At 46.5% G+C, this 21,562-nt stretch overlaps 1 protein-coding gene across 4 annotated transcripts in view; it reads right to left on the bottom strand.

Moving 5' to 3' along the window:
• LOC118506649 (ras-related protein Rap1) overlaps nucleotides 1-21,461 on the bottom strand; it is a 28,656-nt gene extending 7,195 nt beyond the window's left edge. Inside the window, exons 1-2 of one of the 4 annotated variants that reach the window (XM_036044052.1) lie at nucleotides 21,313-21,461; nucleotides 12,710-13,077 (exon numbers count right to left, since the gene is read on the bottom strand). In XM_036044052.1, the coding sequence (XP_035899945.1) occupies nucleotides 12,710-12,784 (75 nt within the window). In that variant the 5' untranslated portion in view covers nucleotides 12,785-13,077; nucleotides 21,313-21,461. Of the gene's footprint in view, nucleotides 1-12,709; nucleotides 13,078-20,588 lie in introns of all 4 variants that reach the window. The other 3 variants (XM_036044050.1, XM_036044051.1, XM_036044053.1) reach the window with 3 other exon arrangements.
• Between the last annotated feature and the right edge of the window lie 101 nt (nucleotides 21,462-21,562).

Here is a 21,562-nt window from a genome sequence, read left to right as displayed (position 1 = left end):
TTTTCCAGTCCGCTTTTCGTAAATTCATCATCATTCTACCCTGGCGTGGAGCGGTAGAAAATCTTGTTCCGAGGACGAGTAGCTTAACCATAGGCACGCACAATAAACGACTAACAAGCGAGAAAAATACCGTAACCGTACATTCCTCGTAGGCCACAACCCATCAGTAGCAACGTCTTGTGTAGAGTCCTTAAAAATCTACACACACTCATAGCTCGGCACACATGGCACGGATATAACATCCCGAGAAGGAGGAGTAGCGAAGTTCCTCATCCGGGTTCCTGGTCCCGGTGGAGTTACCGGGTGTAAACACACGCACACGCACACACACTCACCACACATATCCCCACCCATCTGCGATGAATGTATAAATAATGGAAAATAGATTAAATTTATCGCAAACATCGGGGCATCGGAACGATATTGGTGGCTCAGGCGGGACAAGCGAATGGAAGGTGAAGGAGGGAGGGGAAGAAAGGGCAGTTAAGGGCACACTAGGCAGTACACGCGCGCACTACCGGTGTTTCTCTATCGTTTCTTCACCTTCCCCCGCCCTATCGAGGAGGTTCCTTTCGATACCGTGCCGACGCTAGGGAGGTGTAGTAGCATTCCACGACGGTCGGTCGGGCGGTCATGTGTTATTGCCCTCGTCTTCGAGCGCCCTTTTATCAACACGGTTCAGTATCGAGACCATCGCGGGGTTAGATCTCGTCGACGACTGCCGCTGTGTCTTTGGAGATGATGCAAGAAGGAGGAGGGTCTTGTATGTATGTCTGGGCGCGGATCTCGAAGGCGATGAAGGAACGGGCCCCGCGAGGAGGCCTTTAATGGTTAGAATCAATTTGTCTGTACGAAGCGCACACACACACACACACGCGCCTGTGTGTCCTAGTTCCGGTGCAAAGCCCCCCCCCCCAAGAAAGTATGCGTCTGTCTACTTATTGAGCCGACAAGAAACATAAGCCAGACAACGGCGATGATGTGGCGTGTGTGTGTGTGTGTGTGTTGGGCGGGAGCGGGCGAAAGTATTTACTTAAAATCTTTCGTACCTTGCTTGCGCTCCTCTTACGATTGACCTCTTACGATAAAATCACAACGAAGTGTACACAAAGCTAGAGAAGGGGCACGACGACCGGAACGAATCGTTTACCGAACTTATTAAATAGACATTACAATTTCGATACAGGTAAAAGTGTGTTCAATCATGCATGTGAAACATCGGTATCGAAAGTTGACGGGGCATAGGTAGCTCAAACTCAACTGCTCTGCTATTGATGAGTTCCTCCTAATCATAACATTTGAGGTCAGCTAACTATGCCTGATTGCTAATTACAATCACATCTTCAAAGAGGATAGTTAATGGCAGCAAATCCTAAATTCATTTACTGTATGAATCAACCAGCACCCAGTTATACAGGGCCGAATATTGTACACACACAAGCTTATTGATGATTCGATTCCAGCAACCGAAATGAAGCTTTTTACACCACCACATGGGCGTGCAGCGGCATGTTGCATGATGATTAAACTTTACTTTCAAAGCCGCCACCTCCTCGTGCCCCACACACCCTCTCCCAACTTCAGTCCCACAGCGCCAGGTTTCATTACGAAAAGTTACTTAGCCGATTAATTGTTTCATTGTACACAACACCCCAATAATGATGATCCTCCGCTTCCTTCGCATGATCAAATGCATAAGCAGCAGCGAGGGTGGTGTGTGAGTATCGCATCATACGAAAAGCAAAAGGTCTTGCCTTCTTTTCACGTTTGGTTTGGTTGGTTTTGAAGTATACAAATGGGAAGGTTTGAAGTAAACCATCCAGCGTTAAAATCAATACGCGATTCGTAATGGTTCCATTTCCCCCTTCTCAATTAGGCGATACGAAAGCTGTAAAAAGTGGTACAGTAGCTGGAACGTTGCAAGAAAATAGGCTAAACTGAGTTTGGGCCGATGGATCTCGATCGATCGTATGGCGCACATGATGGGACAGGCAAATTAAATTGTAACACTCTCATCGGCATATCCCCGTACGGAAGATACAACTACATCCCCCTTCGTACAAGCATCTCATCCCGAGCGTTTCGTAATCAAGAGGCGGCTGAAATTGCATTACGTCGGGAAAAGGATGCAATCAGGGCCCGACCGACCGGCTGACTGACGGACTGATTGGAGGAACGCTTGTACGACGGTTTTTGACGGAATCCTGACGAGATCGGATCTCGGAGTAATTCTTGTCAAAATGTTTTGCCCATGCGAGAGGGCAAAACGGGGATGAACAAAATCCATCACATTGATTGATTTGTGTTTGCTTTTCAGTTTCGAACAATCCTACGTTTAACTGCATCCATTAGGATTCTTTACTGAGGACTACAGTTCCGGTAGGTAGACCAGCTTTGAAGTGATCTAGTTCTAGGACGTAGGTCTTAATTTTAGTTTAAAACCCTGAGAGTCTAGTAAGTCGCGTAATATCGCCAAAAATCCCAACGCATTGCAGCTTTTTTACGGTCTCACCATTCTCTCGAACATGTTCCACAGGAACTCGCTATTTCATGCTTGCTGAAGGTGGTAAACATCCACTCACGCATCATCATGCAACACCACCAACCATCGGAGAGGAACTCTATCGGCCACCAAACATACCATATGTGACGGTTTCAATAAACCCCGGGGCGCGTTGCTTGCACAACCAAACAAACCTTTGCCACAGAGCCCCCCCATTTTCATGTTGGGTGTCTCGCTCCTCTTTCATTGGATGCCCCAATTTTGCCCTATTAACTAACTGGGAGTAGGAAGTCGTACTGCATTGGTCGTAAATATTCAAATTCCCCCCCCCCCCCCCCCGGTTTCCACTACTCTAGCTGCTCCAACGCCGCTCCGCTTGGGGTGGTACGGTGGTCGACTGTTCAATAGAGCGACTACATTACAAACTAATCCATCCGAAATGGGTTGACCCGTGAGAAGGCACGGCAGAAAGCGAATACACTCAATTTTGTTTTACTATCGGAGTAAAAAGTTGATAACTTAAATGTTGAGCAGCAGACGGGAACTTTACAGATTTTTTTGTTTATAAGAACCCACCTGCGAAATACATACATATGGGTAAATAGCACATTCAGAACTGTATCGTGCGTTTCTAAATGTTATTCTAACCTTCCAGTTCCAAGCTTGTTCGCCCACTGCTCACAACCAACCTACTCTCCTTCCATCAGAAATCCATTCAATCGATCTGCATGTCCACAATGCCCCAAAAAGGCGATTTTAAGCAGCAGGATTGAGTTTATGCCACACGCTGCAGGTAGGAGGCACCAACCTGCTAACCTAGCAAACGCCAGCCAAAAGGTCACCGTACCACCGCGTGTAGGTAGGCAATGCTGGCGATTTTAATCCACGCTTCAGCCCGACTTTACAGAAGCACTGGCTTAGGCTCCATCCAGCATCCACCAAGCACTATAGCCGAACAAGTGCGCTTTTGGATAGGAACTCGATGTGACCAAGCAAGCGTAAATTTGAGTAGTTCTGTAGTGGTTCAACGTAACCTATACCTTCACACAACTCCGGGACGTAGAATTACCCTCAGAACGTGTGCATGGAGAGCATCATCGCTATTGACTTCAATTGGTGCATGTAAAGGTCAAGTGAAGTGAGCTGGACCCGGCGGAACTGCTACAGAGATAACGCGTACACACCACCACCCTCAGGAGAATGGAACTAAATATTCATTTGATTTCTACCCCCAACAACTGATGGTTGAGCACTGCGCGCAACAGGCAAAACTCATGAGCAACCCTTTGCCCTGACGCGCCAAAAATTTGCGTCACCCAGCATGGGAACCCCCCCGCCCAAAACGCTTTCGGAGCTACCTGGGCGTTACGTTTTCCATCAAATTGATATTCAAATGCGCCTACGACTTCCTGTCTTTCGGATCGATGCAAATCACTGTTCACACAGCCGGGGTCACCCTCCGCCGGGGCCTCGGGGTGCGTTGGCGAAATTCGCTCCATCCTATTTCCAAAGCAAACGGGGGAGAGGGGGGGGGGGGGAATGGATGCTAGAGGGATGCGTGAGTGTTATGCTAACTAGCGTAAGCGTACCGCCTCTTGCTAAAGCTTGCTGGACCAGAGAGCTGGGGGTGTAGGTTTGAATGACAATATCATTAATTCGGTCTCGCTGCTCAAGTCGAAATAGTCGTGACACCGAATGCATATGATGGTGCTGTCGGTGGTACTCCACATACGATCGGATCGATTATGATAAAATGATGATAGCCCACGCTGCTGGTGCGAGGAATCGTTACAGTCATAAGGATAATCGATTGGATACACTTTAAAAGAAAGAAAAATCTAATGAAACGTATTCTATTAAAAAGGGTATTTAGCAGTACGAACAGGTCGTTTCTAATGAACAAAAAAAAGTTGGATATTTCTCCCTTAGAAACCGTTTAATTGCTCGGCTCCAACCACTTTTATTGATATCCGTTGGCGGAAACCTTTCAGCAACAAGCGCGGCGAGGGATCGAAACATATGGTGCGCTCAAGATGGTTTGTCAAAATCAGTTGACGTACGTGTTGCTGACGTACTTGGGGCCGGAGCAACAAAAAAAAAGCACGCCGGGATTCACAAAAATACAAAGGCCAAATCAATCACGAGCGAACTTTATCTTCCCACGTACGAGCAAATTATTCCACCCAGGACATATCCACACGAACACAGCCAGCGTTACATGTGATGTTGATGTTGGCCGAGTGAGCACACATAAACATGCTCGATTTGGAGAGTGGGCGCGACAGACATATTGTTTGCTTTGTGTGATTGTGACGTCTAACGCGGCTGATAAGGTAAGTGTTACTGGACAGGCGTGTGTGTCTGGAACGCTGAGCCATTGTGCGGAAAAATTGCAAGCGTAACCTTGTTATTTTTTAGCAGTAAAAGCTTAAAGTAATATAGCAACATAATTCACTGGTCCATCAGGCACCTAGAGCGTTGATTGTTATTCCGGGGAAAAGTTCTTTAATGCAAGTTCAACAACATCCGACAGACAAACTGCTGACCAACTGAGGAATCATTTCCCTTTCTTGGCTGAAGACGCGCACTGTATGTGCAACAACAACTCATAATCATCCATCGGGACGATGGGCCGCTACCGGTGTGACCTACATCCATCCCTTACGCCCGAGCGCACAATAACCCCCAGGCCAACCGGTGATGGTCGCGACGTGTCTCTGGGAAGTGAACGAGGCGACCAAACGCCTTGCTCGTTACTTCGATGCCGCAGGACACTACTGTCTCTCGTGTGTTTGTGTATGGACTATTTCTGTGACTTAATTCATCAGTCATCGGTAGACCTCCAACCCCCCCGCCCCTTTTTTCACATTAACGTCGCTGCTCGAGACGAATAGTCCTGCAGGATACACATGGCGATGGATCGCTCATCATCCGATCCCTGCTAAATTCCGGCATAGCAACAATCGCACGGCAGCCAGCTGCTACCGATGTTTACATCCGCCAAACAGCGGACACGTTCCCGTATGTTGGTGCAATGTACAGTGCAAAGACAGCAGCAGTAACCACCACCGGGGCGTGAGTGTGTGTGGAGCGCTGGCATAACCGGCCACCACCACATCAGAGCTGCTCTGCTGATGAGCAATTACCGCTGACTGTCATGTCAGGACCTCTCGACTGTGTGTTCCGCTCCCCGTTCGTACCACGCTATGTCCCTTGTTTTTTTTTTTGCAACACTAGCGATGAAGACGAGCAGGCAGGCAATAAATCTATCGATTACGTTAAAGCCAAGCCATATGCCGCAGCAGCAGCTCTTCAAAAAGGGGTAGAGAGTGAAGTTACTCTGTCTGACTACGTGCATGGGCTTTTGTCTTCATGCCGGCTACTACAATCCCCGCCCCGACTTTCACCCGCGGTTAGAAGACAACGCGATCCGTCAATGACAGTTTGGGGCAGTAGGGTGTCATAGCTACCAGGGATGGATGGATGGTAGATGACACAGGCAGGCAAATAAGGGAAACGCTCACCTCACCAGCTGGAGCAGGAGGCACGCACCCGTTTATGGATTCACAGAGAGCCCTCGAGAGAAAGAGAGATCCCGATAATAGTTTGGCAGTTTGCGATGGATTGAGACGTCGCAAACGTCATGTGGACTCTGGTTGTGAATGATCGGGAAAACATAATAACCTCGGTGTGTGTGTGTGTGTGTGTGCCGAGCAACAGCCGCACATCTGCTCAGCGACAAATGAATGTGACACACAGACATACGGTGCGCGCTGCTGCTGCGAAAGACGTCAAAGTCTTCTCTATCACGATGATAGGTTATGAATTGCAACAACCGGCTCGGGCCAGACTGGAAGAAATGGAACGTCCGTACACGTTCGGTATGACTATCGTGACATGCTGCTGCTCACAGAACCGGAACAAACCCGAAGGGGGGAGGGGCAGCATACGAGATGCCCACCACTGCCGCCATTTGTCGGATCAATACAAATATGTGAGCTGTTGCGAAAACGCCAGATGGGGAAAAAGTCACCCCGCGTGGGGTTATAACACGGGCCCCCCGAAGCATGTTACCCGGTCGGTGTCGTTCAACCATACCTCGCCAAACGAACGACCCCCGCCCGAGTAAACAATAGCTCACGACAGTGTGGGACTGGCATAGGTAAAAAAAAAGGAAGCTATCGAAAATGGGATTTTAAATTCCTCAATTCCAGCAAAGTAAACGATACTTTGATTTCTAAACGCCCTCCTCCATGCCGTCCCACCCACCACGGTTGAATGATTTGCGGAGAAAGAACTGCCGCATGCATGTCTCTTCTACTTGCACAATAAAAACTGCCAACCTCAGGCACGGTATATCGCCTCTTTGCTCTCTAATGCTGTTTGGCGCTTACCAAACGAACCATACTTTTTGCTGAGTGATCGTGCTCGCTGTAAAAACCGTATTTATTTCGGTGGTGTCGTTTTGGGAATCGAAGGGTAAAAGTTAAAAATATAAAACAATTCTGTTAATCTCCGTTTACGACCCTCCTGCTGAACACGCTTGTCAATCAATGCAAATTTGATACTCAGCACATTCCGGCCGGGTAAATGGATCGCAGAGAAAGTGAAACGAAAGAAAAATCCTCAGAGAGAATCGCTCGCACTGAATGGAACCACGAACGCAGTGAAATCCTTTACGTTGAATTTAACATTACGTTTGAAATTTGGTTTTAACAAGATTCAGCTTAATTCCATCAGCGAAAGCCTTAAAAATCAACAACCAAACGCGGTGAGGTGGGGTCTCTGTTGCCGGGAAAAATCGAACCACCAAACAATAGTGGTTTCCGGCAAAACGATGATAACGGCGGCAAACCCTGTGCGTCATCATCACGTGGGAAATCTGGTATCCTTTTCCACTGGAGAACCACCTTCTCCATTAACCGAACACCAAGCTTAGAATCGTTTTCTTTAGAGATTCGATTCCTTGTAACACCTTGCAGAACTGGCCTGGGTTTTCAACACACTCTAATGTAATTTTCCCGATGTCGAAAAGGGTTAGATTGCGAAGTGACACGAGAAAACATTTGTTTCGCATTTCTATAAAAGCTTCAACGAGGCTTAAATCGACTGAAAACTCCGATTCGGTTCGATAATGGCGGGCGGCATCTTAGCGGATGCAATCAAACATCAAACAATCGATTACATTGGGCAACTTTTTAGATAGCTCTCAGAATCACATCGACACACCTGGAACAACAATTGCGGCGAGTAGTATTAATTTTAACCCGAAACTCTCAATTTGTCATTAAAATTGTAACCATCCGGTAGAAATCAACAGAAGCTGAAAGGATCCTTTACTTCCTCGAAGCAATCACGCAACGAAAAAAAAAGAAGCTGTTGACCAAATGAAGTGTTCTCCTTTCGGTTTACCAACGAGTGCCCACCTTCCCTTCAAACGGACCATAAATCGGGGAGGCAAAAGGGACCGCCGTGGAAGTTTTGCGAAGAAGGAAGGATGTGTTTGACACCACGACCGGTCGGCCGAACCATCATCCTTACCATTACATGCGTACACCAAACACCTCGGCAGAAAACAACGAAAAGCCCATTCCTCCTCTCGGGTTGTTCTCGGCTCGGGGTACACGGCTGCTTCCTTTCGGCTCCGGGTGTTTCGATTCCCAGGAAAAACAACCCACTGATAATTCGTGCTAAAAGCATCCTCTTACTACTACACACCTGCGCTACCCTACCGACAGCAGCAGCATCCTTTCTTGCGCCCTGAACTTCCGCCAATTCCGGAAGGTGGTGTACGGCCGAAGGTCCACACTGATGGTGATGATGTTCACCTCTCGTGTGACCTTTAGTCGGGTTTTGTTCCGAAGGAAGTCGAAGGAGAAGAAACCACCATCCGCAGGAAGTTCATATTCGGTCGAAGTAAAGCTGCCTAGCGGTGGATCAGCAGGTTTAAAGCGGACCAACAGAGCAGTCCACTGTCCACTCTTGCACTAATCGAACATGGCGCCCCCACTGTCAAACGTCGTCAACTTTCGACAGTTCCGGCAATTCTTCCCGATGCTGTTAGTCAATTTATATCCACCACTTCAGGAGGTGTTACTCTCCCGAATCTTAAAGCTCACTCGAAGAGTTTGTGCCTAATGTCCAGGACCCCGGAGCCTGCCCATCTTCCTTCAATTCCCGAAGGTGATATAACCTACAATATGGCACCAACGCACGGAGGAAAAGCTCCAACAGGACGATGAACTGGTGGGTGGGTGTGTGTGTAGATATATATTATAAATAATTCTAATTTCAGATCGCATTACCACACATCCACTCGAGCCCTGATCCGGGTTTTGGGTGGTGGGCCCCCCGCTCGGTATGCTGAAGGACAGAGGAGCAGTTTTTTGCCGTTTCGAGCTGGTAGTATTGTTTGAAACCTTCGACGCCAAAAAGGACGATGAAACTCGAGTGTACTGGCACGCGGCGGTGATGGTGGTGGTTCTTATTTGCCAAACATCTTCATTTATTTTCCCTCCGGCTACCGTTAAGCTTGCTTGCTCGTTCGCGCGAACGCGAGGATTCCTTGACACCGAACCAACCAACCATTCCTTGTATATCGCAGGCACACCGAGGCAACAGAGTGAAGCAACAGGTTTATCGGCTCGCCTTCGCACACGGAAGCCTCCAAACTTCCGTCCTTAGGTGGACCGTCCTCTCAACCTTATCTCGCCCTACCACACACGTTGTTCCGCCACCGTGCGCCGTGGCGTCTCGTGGGTTTATTTTGACATTAGAGATGTATCTCACGAGAGGACCATCATCATCATCATCATCATCCTTCTTGAACCGGATGATGTGCGCTCGTTTTCGTGTGTGTGTGTGTTCCGGCAGCGACAGAAAAGAGGGCTTATCCCACCCCCCCACTCATGTCTCCCACATTCCTCCGCACAGCGAATGCTATTTGTTATGCAAAATGTTCCTTCTTCACACGCTGCTTTTCAAATTATTGCGAAGTATTTCGAGACCCTCTTGCGATGGGAAAAGAAGAGATCCCCCGTCCCTCCCAGAAGCGATAAGGATTTTGTTTGGAAAACAAACATCGACGGGTGATAAAGCGTGTAGTAATTATGTTAACGGATCAGAGACCGCCTCCTATGCACGCTCTGGAAAGGAAATTTCTATGTTAAAATTGATATTTGGTTTGATTTATGGCTTAGTTAAGTGCAAGCTAATACTTGGGGGCAAGCTCTAGTCGTTAAATACAAACATTATCGCCCAAAAATCGTTGTAAATTTTTGAATATTAACCTTTTTCTTTGGGATTTTTGGATAATAAAAATGAGAGCTAAATCATGCAGACTCTATATTCTAAAGCTCTTCACACTGCAGGTCCGGGTTCAAATCTCATTCGGACTGCCTCCCCGTGCGCAGGACTGACTATCCAGCTGCTGGTAACATCAAGTCACGGAAAACCAGAATTTGTCAGACCGAGACCGAGACCTCTCGAGGTTGGATCACAGGGACGCTTCATATTAAAACCGGATATCACTAAAAAGATTCAAATAACTACATAAAGTTTAATAGGATAAGAAGCGGCCACACACAGCATAGCCGGGGTTCAAATCTCCAGTAGTGAGGACTGACTATCCAACTACGCAATATCTTTAGGTCTAGTAAGCCAGAAATGGCAGGCCTGACCTAAGAGGTCGTTAGGCCAAGAAAGAAGAACAAGAAGAACTACATAAAGGTATGCCTTATTCTGGCAAATGAATTGCTCACCAGTCAACCAACAAACCTACCAAGGCAAAATTAAGGAAGAACTCGAAAGCAAATAGTAGATGACGAATGTTAACCTTCTTTTTTGGGGGTTTAAAGTCACCATGGCTCTACTACTGCTGCCAGTTGTTTGCTCGTAATAAATATTTGAAATCGTATCGCAACCATCATCAAAAGAACCTTCTCTTTCATGAGCTCTACTCTCTAGCCGGGAGAAGAACGGTGACTCATTTAAAGATTTCCCTTCAACATGAATTGTCAGTACAACTAAGTTAGCAAGTCTCGTGCAATTTCTTCGACGGAAACGAAAAGAGTACTTTAGGTTGAGATGCAAGCGCATTATTTTCCCTCTGCCGTGCTGCACTAAAACTTGCTCCGCGTTATAGACCTCTACGTGCGCGAAGAAGGAACAGAACTCAGAACCGTCAAACCGTCCCCTGCTGTGTACTTATGTTTATGTGTGACTTATGCAACGGAAGTTGCACGATGATGCACGACGGAGCAGCGCATTAAGAATGTCACCAAGTGTAGTGTGTCCACCAACTGTGCAGACTCTGGCTGGCTGGCTGGCTGGATGAACAAAGAACCACGCAACTAACTGTTAAGTCGAGCAGTAGCAGCAGCAACAAAATGGATGTTTTTAGCCAGCACCAGGCACAACAGTCGTCGGTTTTTGCGACAACATAAAGCAAGACATCCAAGACGCGACTACTAACGTCAGCTAAAGCGAAAATGATTGGAAAAAAGTCCTTTCCCCGCTCCGCCGCGTGCTAGCGTTTTAAAGCAAGTTCTCTGACACGTTCTGTTCTCCGCATGGAAGAATGTCGGCAAAAGTTTAACTTGGTGTATGTGTGTTTGTTTTCGCGATGTCTTACAAAATGAAAGATGCTTTCCATTGCACTCGCGGGAACTACTGTACGATAATAGTATGGCAGCGAGTTCTCTCTCTCTTTGTTGCATAAAACCACAGCCCAAAACAGGAAGGACTTTTGTGAAGGACTTTTCGTTACCTTCTGCCACGAGACAGAATCCACATTATAATATCGTAACTCTTCAACTGTCTCCGATAGGATTACTTTCGATCGGATTACGAATCCCATTGCTTCCGTACGCTCTTTAAGGACAAGACATTCTCGTGGAGACAGATATGGACCTCCGAGTAGAATAGTAAATAAGCCAAATAAAGTGATCCTTGTAGGGGAGAAGCAGGATCAGAACACATCAAAAAGTAATTTAAATGAACCTGGATAGTTCAAGGAACACAGAGAAGAACTGTTTACCAACTCTGCAAACTTTAGACTGTGTTAAGACCACGCCGTTACAGCTTTTAGCTGGCTCTTCGAATTCATGTTCGAACAAAAAGTCCATAAAACGCCGTTCAGGCGCAGTTAGATAATCTTCCAAGCCTTACGCTGATGGAAGTTGGTGGAACTTCCTGGATCCTTGTGTTTGGAGGTAGAAGGGCCCGAATGTTCAAATATACACATTCGAACGGAATGGTGACAACATCCTGCTCATCAAGGACCCACCCGGATTCCCCACAACAAACATGGCGAGCCATGCTGTGTGTATCTAGCTGGTTGTAAGAAGAGAGGAGAAAAACTTTATGAAATTAAGCCACAGCTTCCGCCGGTTACAAAAGCCCCCCCTTTACCGGCATTAAAATGTATGCAAAGCCCGTCCTCCGCACCTCTCCCCCGTCCTTCCCAGCAATCTAATGAGCCACCATCCTGTGTTTCGTTTGGTTGCGAATAAAAGTTTTACCCACTTCCGAAACCCAACCCAACGGGCGCCCTTTCCTACCCAGCTGTTTGTTGGCCAGAATTTGCAAACAACCCCCTCCCCTCCAAAAAAAAAAAAAAAAACCAGCAGCAAACTAAGGACAGTAGTGGTATTGCGGTGGAATTTGCAAACCCCATCACGAATCATATGGGCCACGGCGAAACACCGGCCTGGAGAGAGAGCAAGGATCTTTAATGGTTGGATTTAAATTTGGAGCCTGCGACGCGGGATTGATCGGTAGCGGGGGAAGGAGGAGCAGCAGCCTTCGGGACCTTTTAATGAGGGTGGCAACAATGTTGAAAAAAATTACCATCAAAGTGTTTTTTTTGGGATGGGCAAGAGACCTCTCGGGACGAATGGCGGCGAAAGCCTGGTGGTGTGCGACACGAAGATTAAAACTGGAGATAATTTTGCCAGAAAAATGGATCAATAAAATCGTAAAATCACTCCGCAAAATCCATACATCACCACACGGTAGAGAAAGTAATGCCATTTTCAACTCCGCGGGTCAGCTTCATAAATCGGTCATCATAAAACAGAAAAAAATTTTACTACATACTAATGGAAATGGAAAAGTTGCCCCATTTTTCCGAATCAGTAAGTAAAATTTTTGTCTTAAATAAATGTAATAACACATAACTAAGCTAGAGCGCTGTCAACCACTTACCTGGACAAACTGCACTGTCAGGGCCGATTTACCGACACCTCCGCTGCCAAGTACGACGATTTTGTATTCACGCATTTTGACACTGATGCAAACTCTGAAGGATGTGAAGGATCTTTAGGATTATTATTCGGTGCTTGCTACTATCCTTGCCCAGTTCACTAAGGCTGTGTTGTGCTCGTTGAAATCCGTGAAGATACACTCTAAGACACTACTCTACACCAAAGAGACACACACGCTTCACCTTCACGGTCGGTGTCCCTCACCCTGCTGTTTGGCCCCTTGTTGTTATTGCTTTTCGGAATATGTAGGTGCGGTGGCGACTACAGGTTGAAGGATGTCGTAACGAACAGTTGTCGAAATGTCAATATCTGTATTTGTGGGGAGGGAAAGAAAAGAAAGCAGAACAATCGAATGAAAATTTAGTTAAAGGTAGGCAAGTCACGGTTCACTGTCATCCTCCCGAGAACTCAGCAGCAGCAGCATCAGCATTATTCAGAGTAGGCTTGCTCAGTACTCTCTAACCAAAGGTCATAGGGCACTGCCCCGGTGCCACAGAACCGACCGAGGGTACAAGCAGCAGCGAGAGCAAGCCAAATGAAACCGGATTATTGAGAAGGCAGAGTCAAAAAACAAAAAAAAAAACCCGGGGCATAAAATATCGCGGAAAGTAATGAGCTCAGGCTGCAAATGGACCGCGACCCTCCAACAAGAGAATGTGGACATCAAATTTCTTTTTCATCGCGGAAAATTATACGCTGGGAGGAGGAGTGGGGGGAGTGGGGGGTGAAAAGCGCAGGAAAACAATTTGGTTATTGCAAGTACGGGCAAGGAATGCAACGCGCACTCTTCAGCCCATGCTGAATCTCTAGCTTCAACAGCGAAGTCGGAAAAGTATTTTTGCAATCTTAAGAAAAAAAAACACGAGTTATTCATAATTAAATCTGCCGTCCCGGGGAACTAAGAAATAGATTTTCAATGCAAAAAAATATTTATCTGAAATGCACAGAGAGGAAGAACAAGAAAGATGGAATGTTTGTTGCGTAAATTCAAAATTGTTCAAGCCCATTTACAAGGATTACGCAAAAAGCAGTAATTTTCCGCTCCAATCATACACCATAGCACAAAACCGGGAAAATAATTGACTTTTTATTCAATCACTCAAAAAAAAGGAATTTCTGTTCCCCGGCAGCATGATGAATTCATAACCGATTACAGAGGAATAAAAACTAATTTTCCCTCAGCTTTAGTCGGTGTACACATGCGGAGAAAATTACGCTCCTCCTCCGGCTGAATCCCACAAAAACAAAAAAAAACCCAGATCGAATGGAATTTCCTCGAAGTTGCAGCCGAGGGACAGACTAAAACGGAAAACCGGCAACAAATCCTACATAAACCACCGCGCGACCGGACACAAAACTCCCGCGCGTATAGAGACTACAAAAAAAGACATCTACCCGCCCGGCGTATGTATGGAACCGTCCAACGGGATTCACGTCGACGTCCAGAAGGAAAACTTCACAAAAACATGGTACAACGCGATCATCACACAATTTACAAAATGAACGGGGAAAAAAAGACCGAGACTAAATACAACACCGCTGACCCAAACGTGCACGGCAGGAGGCACACATGATGTTATTCGGTCTTCGTTATGTTGGGAAAAGTGGGGGGGAGGGGGGGGGGAGTGAGCGCCACAAATGCGCGAAAAAGAACACAACCACACCATTCGGAGCAAGTTAAACGTGTGCGCCGCCGACGAGATATCATAACAGTGTAGATAAACAAAAACTAAACAAAAGCGATAAAACAACAGACAAAAACATGTATGTCTAAGCAACAACAACAGTATGAGGTAAGCAACAACGTCTTTTAAAAAAGGAGAAGGAAAAAAAGGTTTTGCCCTTGAAGAAATGTTTTATACATTATTTCTCTTGTTAAGGAGATGCCAAATTTTATAACAAAAGTAAGCAAAGTACCGTATTACAGGGTTTGCCAACGCCTTTCAACACGTTCCATACATTTTTGAATCTGTCCCACAAAGATAATATTTTACAAAGATCTGCAACTCTTCTTCCTAAACCCTTTTTTGGTCGACGATGGTTTACAGAAAATTGCGTCACATTGCAATAATAGTGGCGCCATCAAAACACAATCGCGCAAGTGTTAAGTTCAGCTGGTACCGGCCCCAAAATGGAGAATCGCCCGGAAACATTGGGGAAGTCGATTCGCCACACACATACACACTCACCCAAACGCGCGCGTGCTTTTGTTAATCACCTTCCTCTACTCTTTACCATTAACTTAACATGCAAATGAGTCACTCGCAGGGTGCCCGAAACCGAGCGTCAAACCATCGTGCCCCGTCGTGTGTAGACAAACACATACAAATAGAATAGTACCATGTGTGGCGGCAGCATGCATACACCTTCGCAGGTGTTTAATTTAAAAAAGCACGTCAACAAGTGTGTCTCTATGCTTCAACAACGCACGCAGCCATCAGACAGTGAGACCAGTGGATGGGTCACTAGCAAAAGTGGCGGAAGGAAATTTCACGCCCAACAATCCGCCGCGACGGCCCTCCGCACCAACGCTAGAGTTCCTCTCGATACGACCACCACCGGAAGTTCGTTTGCGGAATTATTAATGATTCCTAAAGTAGCGAGTGACGGCGAGCCCGGCTTCCACGTTAGTTAGCCGAGGATGCCGGGTGGTGATCGATGGGTAGGATGTAATGACCACAGGGATTATACTAGTAATACGGAGGGCAACGGCAATGAGGAGGATGATAAAATAGAGATGAGAGAATATTATCTCTTTGCTGTGTTGTTATATAAAATCGATTAAAAATTGTCCGAAGATTACACAACGCGAAGTCCTCACCTAAACTATGACCAATCCGGAACATCCGGTGCTGCTTGGAATTATTATTGCTAATCTCGTCAAAGTTATTCAGTCTTAACAAACAATAAACAAAAGCACTTATTCCTTGTCCTGTCCCGATCATAGACCACACAGCAGACACAGGTGGTGCCTACACATGGCGCAGTGTTGTGTGCATGTTTTGTCCGCACACAAAAAACACGATAAAATCTGTCTGCCCGAGTTCCACAAGCATGTGCTTCCTTCCTTTCCTTGCCAACAGTTGGACACGATTGCAGGAAACGCCGCTTTGGCGTGTGAAGATTGGTTACGACCATGTAACACACTTGCTTTTATTATCATGTCCCAAGACCAAAGGCAAACGGGGAAAAAAATGGCTTCAGAAGTATCTCCTGGACACGATGATGTCGCGGTTCACGCGCTCTCGGTTGGGAAGTCTGTCATCCTCGCGTCACAAATCATAACCATCAACGTCGTGTGCATGTGTGTTTCTCCGTGTACAGACCAACCGCGTGTAATCGTTTATCGTGCCGATGTCGCAAACTGTACTCCCCGTACCAAAAACTCCAACTCCTGGCTGTGCCCAACGATGCCTTCAGTACGACTGTTCCGCGGAAAGTGGTTGATAAGCCAAAAACAAAAACCACCCTCCTCGACGTGACGAGTCTGGCGCGTTAAACGTTGTCGTCAGCTGCACGGGACTGGCTGTGACTAGCTGTGGCCAACGATTTCATCTTCCGAGAGCTGAAGAGATTTAAGAGATTTTTTGCTTCCCTGTGGGGTACCACCACCGATGGGCACAGAGACCGCATGAGATAAACTTATAAATGATGTAAGTCGTTCGCAGAAACGGAACTCATCTCTTGCTGCACCTCTTAAGGACAGTGAGGAAGATTATCCTCCAAGTAGATATGGCTTTGCTTAACATTTATACACAGTTCCTTAACGATGTTCGTCCGCACGCGGTTCATTCTGGGCCAGCTCAATCGATTCACGCCCTGCGGCGGGTAAAATTCCTTCGAAATGCTTCTACATTCACCGATCACTGTGATAAAACCGAACCATTTCCGTCATTAGCAGCTTGACAAAGGACATTGTAGCACGAAAGTTTTGTGTAACGCCGGTATGCCCTCGAGCATGATGATGTATAAACAATCGATCTCCAACTGCTCCGGTGGTCCCAACGCTCCACACACCAAGGCTAAGGGACAGGAACAGACTTTCTTTCCGAGATCTGAACGACCTTATCCAACGCGTTTGCGTTTCTTATCCTGCTGTGCAACAGGTCCTGCTGCTTCTGATGAGCGAGAGAGCAAAGTCAAGGATAAGTTCCTTCGAATGACAACGGACGACTTACCCGGAATATCGCCCGGAGGCTAAATCCGGGTCCCTTCTCTATATCACACCCTAAGAGACATTCTTTCCCGAGTGTTTTGAATAACCGAACGATTCCGAACGCCGGGATTACATCATCAATTTTCATGCAGGATTACAATCGTTGCCTCTTCTAATCCCGCTGCAGTTGGCAGGCAGTTGAATAAATTACGCACGAGAGCACGCGTTCCGTATAAAATTGACTTCAAAATTAACAGCTACAATTAGCGGCAGCTTATGTCAAGCCTAGGACACACACGCACGCCCTATTCTCTCGCAGCGACTCTGAATCCCGAACGAGAATGCCCAGTTTGCAAGGGATAATAGATGTACATCAATATTCATGAGCGCTGAGTGTGTCCTGTGCGCGTCATTATGGTAAAGGGGGTTTTCCCTGCGGAGCTGTGTGTCTTTCCGGAAGCTGCCAGCATTTACGCGCCCAGGATATATATGTAATATCAAAATGCTGTTCTGAATCACTGGACCACACAGCGTCCGGCCTTCTTACACTCTAAACCTAATGGAAGCTGTGAAGCTTTCTTGCCGCTGTCTTCCTTTATATGTTTTCCAAATAAGCTCGCACATAAGCCTTCTTACCAAGAAGAAAAAAGCATTAGACGGAACTATTAGCAATGAAGCAGGAAGTACATTTTAGCGCATTTTTCTATCGTGTTATGATGGCCTGCTGCTGCTTTTACAGCGGAATGACTCGTGTGGAATGTACTTGATGATTCATGCGTAGAATGATTCTGTTGTTAGTCCCCGCCCGTGTGAGTGGGTAACCGCTGTGGATACACACCCATGAAATATCGCATTATCATCACCATTGGTTTTGTCGCGTCTGATAAGGCGTTCGCCATTCGCTATGCTATTCGGCCATCATATTCTTGCCACGATCCGTTCCACGCCACACACACACACTCAGAGATCTCTCATGATGGAAGGCAGAAAAACGCCAATTCAAAACATCCATCCAAACCATGGCAAATTGAACGCCATCGTCATCATAGGCTTGGGCTTGGGATGAGGCAACATTGATGTGACCTTCTTCTCTTTCGCCTCCAAAAAGGTCGTCAGCGTCATCAGCGGCGCATCACCACCATCATCATGTGCAGATAGGTTGTTGGCATACGAGGCTAGCATAGCTGGCTATTGGCTCCTGGAGGACGTACGGGAAGGTGGTGGATGATACGAATGACGCCTAATTCAATTTGTTCAATTCGATTATCGAATTTTTAAGTTGGCTAACGTTCACACACCACGATCAGGTTATGTTGATCGTGCAATCAGTGCTTTTTTTGTGAGACAGTGCTGCGGTCAAATATTGCTTTAATTTGCGGAACTTTTTGTCAAATAAAATGCAATTTTGGTCAATCGCTACGAAATTTCGCCATTACGATGTATTAAGATACTTTAAAAAAGCTCTGGAATGTTCGGTACGATTCGCAAGTCGTGCCTAGCCCATTCGAGCGTGGAGGATCCTATCAAGTCCTTCTATTTAACAGAATTTTAGCTGCTTTACTTTTCTAGACACTGCTTCACTTGTAAACATGAATGTTTGAGACGATTTTTGCTAAAACGATATACTTCTCAACATTATTAGCATTGAATTGCGCATCTTTTCTGTTGTTGTTCAGGATGCAGCTTGATTGTTGTGGCTACAAAAACTAACAGTCTTGTGATAGGAAGATTGAACATTAATCCCAGATTGGCAATCAAGATTTAGCTACCTCTAGACTAGGCTTATTCGACGGTACAATACTAAGGTTATTTACGCTCCGATTGTGCTCCTGTAATGGGCTTCCCACATGTACCATAACAATTATAATCTTCAGAGTGACCGGAAGGTTTACTGATAGAGGCGCCAGTTTATATTACAACAAACGCCGGTATCAAACTCCATCTCGTGCATCGTTCCATCGAACGCAAGGCTGAATATCCAGCAACGGATAAATTAAATCAAGCCAGTCTCCTGAGGGTTGCACTGCTCAGGAAGAAGAAAAGGTAAATCTGGACTGTAAGGATGTTCCCCATACGGTTTCTGCTTCCTGGGATGACTACTAGGTCATGCCGGCCATATATAATGATTTACTAGACTTATTGATGCCACGAAAACCTCTAGACTTATTGATCGTTACGGGTAGATGGTCCGGACAAGATTGAATATCCTACCATAATTGGTAAAGATCGGTGTCGCCAATCCGCAGGACTGGCTATTCAGCAAATTTTTAATTCAAGTCACAGCAATTAGACAAGGTAGGCCAAGATCGAACACAATTGCACAGTCATACAAACTATACAGAATAATCGTAGTAGGGCATGAATTAAACAACAGAATGAGAACGATTCGCCCGGTTTTTGCTGAGAATCCGCCTAGCAATACCACTGCTCCAACGATGAGTCATTCGAAGGAACCTCATCGCATTCCGTTCACTACTTCACTTCCTTCCTATGCATCACAGCCTCAACTCATTTTAACGTACACATGTTGAACCTTCACCGCATGTGTTGAAATTAAGCAACAATTAAGAAACCAAACATGTAGAAACAAGCTAAGCCAAGCAAGTTTAACTTAATGAAGCTACGTTTTCCTTGCGCACGGCGCACACAACACATGTCTCTCTTTCCGTTTGTTCCGGCACAAATGTGGCGGACTTTGACTTTGCCGTTGCCACACCATCACACATCTTGCATCTTCTTATCCTCCACTCCTAAAACCATCTTGTTTCGTCAGTGTGTGCGCGTGTGTGTGTTGTTTTAAATGTTTTCTCGCACTTGAAATGCACCTTCGAGAAGCCAGCCGCAATGCACGAGAAATGGGTTGCGAAAGCAAATGAAGCTAACCACCAGCAGACCAGCAGACAAGGCAGGCGCTGCAGGCAACCAGGGCACAGCTCGAAGAACGGGGCAAAAGAAAACATCAAAGTGTTTGTGTGTGCAAATAGAGAGGCACCAGCAATACAACACCAAACCAAACCAAAAAAAAAAAGGTAAGAATATCGTCCATTTGCTTAGGAGCGCCTCATTTCGGATTCTCTGGCGACAAACTTTTTTTTCGCTTATTGCTTATTTCTTCTCCCCCTTGTTTCGTTGCCAAGTGCGTGCGCTTCCGCTCGTCTCCCCATCCCCGACCACCTCTTCCTCCACGAATCGGAGGATCGACGACGCATGGATGACTTTTTGACTGCCGTTCAGTTGGGGTACACCACCAACATATATGCGAACCAGCAACGACCGCGTGGGTCCCGAAAAAATAACCGTTCGTTGGCCAGAATAATCTCCATTCCACCGATGTGTGCGTGTGTTGGTGTGGTGTGGTTTGTGCACACTGACGCTTCATTCTCACCGTAAACCCCTTTCTCATCTCACCGCGAGGAGCCAGCTCACTGAAGAAGCTGACTCACCGTAAGCAAAAAAGGAGCTAGTTTCACTCGTTTTCTTTTCCCTCTTTTTCGACCGGGGAAAAGCTGATGTGATGTGTCAACGTACTCTCGTCAGGCAGAAATTGCGCTGCCTTTGCACTAAACAAAACCTTAAAACTCTTGAGCGGAATCCAACTGCCATCGCATTGCACCCAACACATCGGGAAACTTTAATTAACCAATTATCACACAACTGCACACACTTTTACCGTCTTCCCGGCAGCGGACTTTCTCGCGTATATTCACCCGCGGGTGCGCTGGCGTAGCTAAATTTTGTTGCAAGTTTGCTGTTTCAGGAAGAACATGCAGAGTATCAGAATGTACACCTACTTTCGCTACTTTTGGGAAAATTTCAGCCTCTTCCCCGCGCGCACACATACACACACACGACGCACATCTACCCAATCCCGTGGAATACCGCACCCAAGAGGAAGAGAACTGACCAGCTTCTTCTGTTCACACACACACACACAAACAAACGCATATGCACGACCGCACACACTTCCAGACTCGTAGCTTCGTTTTCTTCCTCGCTCTCTCTTTCTGTTTGCTTCTCTTCTGCTCTTTGTTTGAACTGCTGCTGCTGCTGCTGCTGCTCGCCTTCCGACGATCTTCTCTCTCTTTTCTCGCTTCTGCCCTTTTTCTCACCTTTTCGCTCACACTGCCGTTTACACGCTTCACTTCAGGCTTCCAACACGGCCACAGCACACCACACCACACCGTACACACACACTACGTACGTACACACGAACGCTGCCACACTAGATCTCACTTTACTTCTTCTCGATGGTGACTACTTCCACCGCACAATGCTGCAGGCCGAAAAAGTGCACCCACTTTCGACCGAACGCAAATCTCGCTGTGCTTTACTTAATCCAAATCTTGCCACACTCGCTGTACGGTAGAGCGACGGCACTTCCTACTTACGAGGCGATAACACTTTGCGCTCCGGGAAATCCTCGCAACGACGGTAATGCACACCCTGCTCGGACGACGTTTGAAATGAAATGCAAAAAGAGCCCAACACACATTCACATCCGGAGCAGCAGCCCGATGACAGCAGTGCGTCAGTTTGCGATACAGTGCGTGACAAAAAAACAGCAGGAGTTGAGCAGCTGCTATCAAGCAGCATTGTTTACAGCTCACTATTTCGAGAGTTTTGTATGCAAAAGCAATA

This window comes from Anopheles stephensi, chromosome 2 (assembly GCF_013141755.1).
Source record: "Anopheles stephensi strain Indian chromosome 2, UCI_ANSTEP_V1.0, whole genome shotgun sequence".
Classification (NCBI taxonomy): domain Eukaryota; kingdom Metazoa; phylum Arthropoda; class Insecta; order Diptera; family Culicidae; genus Anopheles; species Anopheles stephensi.
This window is presented reverse-complemented; position numbering and strand designations above follow the sequence as displayed.